The following is a 3,662-nucleotide window of genomic DNA, read 5'->3' on the forward strand; positions in this document are numbered from 1 at the left end:
AATTTTCCTAAGAATTTCAATGAAATTTGCCGGTTTCATTTCCAATAATAAGTATATTTTTATTTGAGAAAAACATGTCGGAAGCATCGCTATGTAGCCCCTTCGAATACACCGACATATTGTGCTGACGTCCTCAATAGCGTTTATGAAATTTTGTTTTACACTCAATTACATCCGTTGATGGCCGATATCACTTTTGGCTCATAGGTGTAGACGGACCCATTTTTTAAATAACATATTTCCAAATGTCAAAAATTTTGAAAAAAAATCTAGGTGTACATCCGGTTAGTGTATGTCCGCACACAACATTTCGAGAAAAAAAAGACATTTTTATGACTTGCGTAAAAAAAGACAATTTCTGGTCCTGCAAAATAGCTTTTCACGAGATATTGTTTTATCTTTTTTGCACAGCCCATAAAAATTGTCTTTTTACTCACAAAATTTTGTGTGTAAGCATAGCATATCAAGATGTGCACCTATAATTTTTTGCAGAATTTTTTAACATTTCAAATAAATTTAAATGCATTATTCATAATAGATGTATTTGCACATATAAGCCAAAACACCATGTCCCGTTGATGGAGATGCTGTGCAGGAAGATATGCACTCCAATAAGAGGTGAAGTGAAAGAGCGCCATAGAAGCAGAGCCATGTGGCAGTTGAGGGTTACGAGTGTGTGTGGAGTGCATAGGCTAGGTTGTTTAGGGTTTTTGTAAGCAGCTAAGAAGTATTCCCTAGAATCGAGAGAGTAACTAAAGAAAAGCGTGTGGCTAATTCAGTCGACTAAGAATGAACTTAATTCACTTAACTGATATCATCTCAATAATTTTATAGGGTAAACTATTTTTTTTGTTACAACTCACCTATTTAATAATCTCGGTGATTTGCAACAGAAAATCTCAGTTGTGATCCATTTGCAACAGAAAATAACGCAATACAATGCTCTTAATTTTCAACTTGACTAAACAACGAATTAATCCTCACCTAGATGATAATTAGCAAGCCTCCAAAGAAAATGGATCGAGAGATCAACTTCTTGCCCAAGCTCTTCTCTTATCTTCTCATGTGACAATTTGAATTTGAATACCTCACGCCTTCGATCTGGCAATGGGATTGTCGTGTTCTAATTTCGTCAGACACATCGTCAGCAAATTTGACCGAATGGAGAAATTCCTCGTGCATGAATGTCTGATGCTAAGCAGCCACGCTGAACCTATCACCATCAAACAAGCAACCGGACAAAATCAACACTGCAATTGCTAGGCAGTTTCCACAGATTTTATTGCAGTTCCCATAAATACCCTCTATCTTCTTCCCTCCACCGCTGCTCTCTTGCCATCTTGTTAGTAAGTCTTCACTCTTCAGCTGTACTGTCGCTAGTAGAGGTAGAGCTGATAAGATGGAGAAGCCCTGCGTAGACGAGCCCCTGCTCGTCACCGCCGGAGCCGAGAAGGGCAACGAGAATGCCGCGGCAGCGGAGGCGAAGCGCCTGCTGCGGCTGGCGGGGCCGCTGGTGCTAAGCAGCATCCTCCAGTTCGCGCTACCGTTGGTGTCTGTCATGTTCGTGGGCCATCTCGGCGAGCTTCCCCTCGCCGGGGCCTCGCTCGCCACCTCCATCGCCAACGTCACCGGCTTCAGCTTGCTCGTAAGCATCCACTACACAACACATTTACTGTCTACAAGTGAAGTGAGTTTCTTGGCATGTAGGCAGTCTGTTTGAATGTTTGCATGACCCAACCGAGTTGCAGGTTGGCATGGCGGGCGCGCTGGAGACGCTGTGCGGGCAGGCGTTCGGCGCAAGGCAGTACCACCTCCTCGGCGTCTACCAGCAGCGGGCGATGGTGGTGCTCGCGCTGGCCTGCGTCCCCATCGTCCTCCTCTGGGCCAACACCCGCCACATCCTCCTGCTCCTCGGCCAGGATCCGGCCATCGCCGCCGAGGCCGGCGCCTACGCGCGTTGGCTCATCCCGTCCCTTGTCCCCTACGTGCCGCTCGCGTGCCACGTCCGCTTCCTGCAGACGCAGAGCATCGTCCTCCCGGTGATGGCCAGCTCCGCTGTCACCGCGCTCACCCACGTCCTCGTGTGCTGGGCGCTCGTGCACGGCGCTGGCATGGGCAGCAAAGGCGCCGCGCTCAGCGGCGCCGTATCCTACAGCGTCAATCTCGCCGTGCTGACCCTCTACACCAGGCTGTCGGGAGCTTGCCACAGGACGTGGACTGGGTTCTCCATGGAGGCCTTCAAGGGCCTGCGCCAGTTCGCCGAGCTCGCCTTCCCGTCGGCCATGATGCTTTGGTGAGAGACAAAAATCAAACTTGCAACTCTCTTCTTGCTTGGTCCTAATCACATGCATATGATTCAACTAATCAATGGAAAATTACTGTACATATGTGCATGCAGCCTGGAGTGGTGGTCGTTTGAATTCCTTGTGCTGCTCTCTGGTCTTCTGCCTAATCCTAAGCTTGAAACCTCTGTCTTGTCCATATGGTAATCAAGTCAACACAACTTCTTTTTAGCATGTACCGGTACAATCTACAATGATACAACAATCCAAGAGTTTTTCTTTCCTTCTTTCTAAGGTTTGCACTGTTGAACCCTTGCAGTATTAATACTAGCGATCTCTTGTACATGGTGCCATTTGGTCTCTGCACAGCCATAAGGTACCGTCAGATTAACTTCCCAACCACAATGTATATCTCTTCCTCCGTTTCTATATTTAATTTGATTGGTCCTTTCCTGCATACAAATTCAGTACACGCGTTTCCAATGAACTTGGTGCCGGTAAGCCTCAAGGAGCAAAGATGGCGACCAAAATAGTCATATGTATGGCCATGTCTGAAGGCTTGGTGGTCGTTGTTACAATGATTCTGCTCCGCAAGGTCTGGGGTTATATGTACAGCAATGAGGAGGAAGTTGTGACATACATGGCCCGGATGATTCCAGTTCAGGCCGTATCCTTCTTCATAGACGGACTCCATAATTCCCTTACAGGTATATATATATAGGTGAATACTCCGTGTTTGTGACAAAGAATAATCTGGAACCATGGTGACATGATCATGCATTTCAGGTGTGCTAACTGGATGTGGTGAGCAGAAGATTGGCGCACGAGTCAATCTCGCCGCATTCTACTTGGCTGGCATCCCTTTGTCCGTGGTACTTGCATTTGTCCTGCATCTGAACGGAATGGTATGTACCATGTCAGCATCTTGTGGTACAATTAAGTAGCAATAACTTCTCTGTTAATTTGCCACATGAATGTGTCTAAAATACCGAATTTGGTGTGCTTGCTTTCGACAGGGGCTTTGGCTCGGCATCATGTGTGGCAGCCTCACAAAGCTTTTGTTGCTCACGTGGATCGTAGTTTCACTTAACTGGGAAAAGGCTGTAAGAATTTGCAATTCGCATATCACCAGATATTTTCCTTTGTACTAAGCAATTTATGATGGATGCATCATCTTATTTTTCTATTTGAATTCAGGCAATTAAGGCAAAAGACACGGTGTTAGGACCTTCTCTTCCGGTTGCATGAAGATAATAGATCATGCCGCAAAATTGTTGTGCTTCGGTGGCACAACTAAACATGCAATCAAGCGGAATATGATTGATATGTAGAGCGGAGAGGCTTTGATTATCAAGTAACCAACATGCTTGATATTTTCAA

The 3,662-nt window shown here is 45.8% G+C and overlaps 1 protein-coding gene across 1 annotated transcript; it reads left to right on the plus strand.

Annotated features, from left to right (window-relative positions):
- The first annotated feature begins 1,369 nt into the window (after positions 1 to 1,369).
- On the plus strand, positions 1,370 to 3,662 carry LOC124669371 (protein DETOXIFICATION 16-like). Its single transcript, XM_047205997.1, has 8 exons — positions 1,370 to 1,645; positions 1,749 to 2,293; positions 2,399 to 2,485; positions 2,602 to 2,658; positions 2,751 to 2,989; positions 3,069 to 3,187; positions 3,299 to 3,385; positions 3,480 to 3,662. Exons 1-8 carry the CDS (start codon positions 1,400 to 1,402, stop codon positions 3,528 to 3,530), a joined length of 1,431 nt encoding a protein of 476 aa, XP_047061953.1. The 5' UTR covers positions 1,370 to 1,399; the 3' UTR covers positions 3,531 to 3,662.

Source organism: Lolium rigidum, chromosome 1 (genome assembly GCF_022539505.1).
Source record: "Lolium rigidum isolate FL_2022 chromosome 1, APGP_CSIRO_Lrig_0.1, whole genome shotgun sequence".
Classification (NCBI taxonomy): domain Eukaryota; kingdom Viridiplantae; phylum Streptophyta; class Magnoliopsida; order Poales; family Poaceae; genus Lolium; species Lolium rigidum.

Bases quoted from the DNA above. Each gene is read 5' to 3' on its own strand.
- LOC124669371 (XM_047205997.1), top strand. From the start codon at position 1,400: ATGGAGAAGCCCTGCGTAGACGAGCCCCTGCTCGTCACCGCCGGAGCC. The intron at 2,486-2,601 runs GTAATCAAGTCA...GAACCCTTGCAG, and splicing joins ACCTCTGTCTTGTCCATATG to TATTAATACTAGCGATCTCT. The intron at 2,990-3,068 runs GTATATATATAT...CATGCATTTCAG, and splicing joins ACTCCATAATTCCCTTACAG to GTGTGCTAACTGGATGTGGT.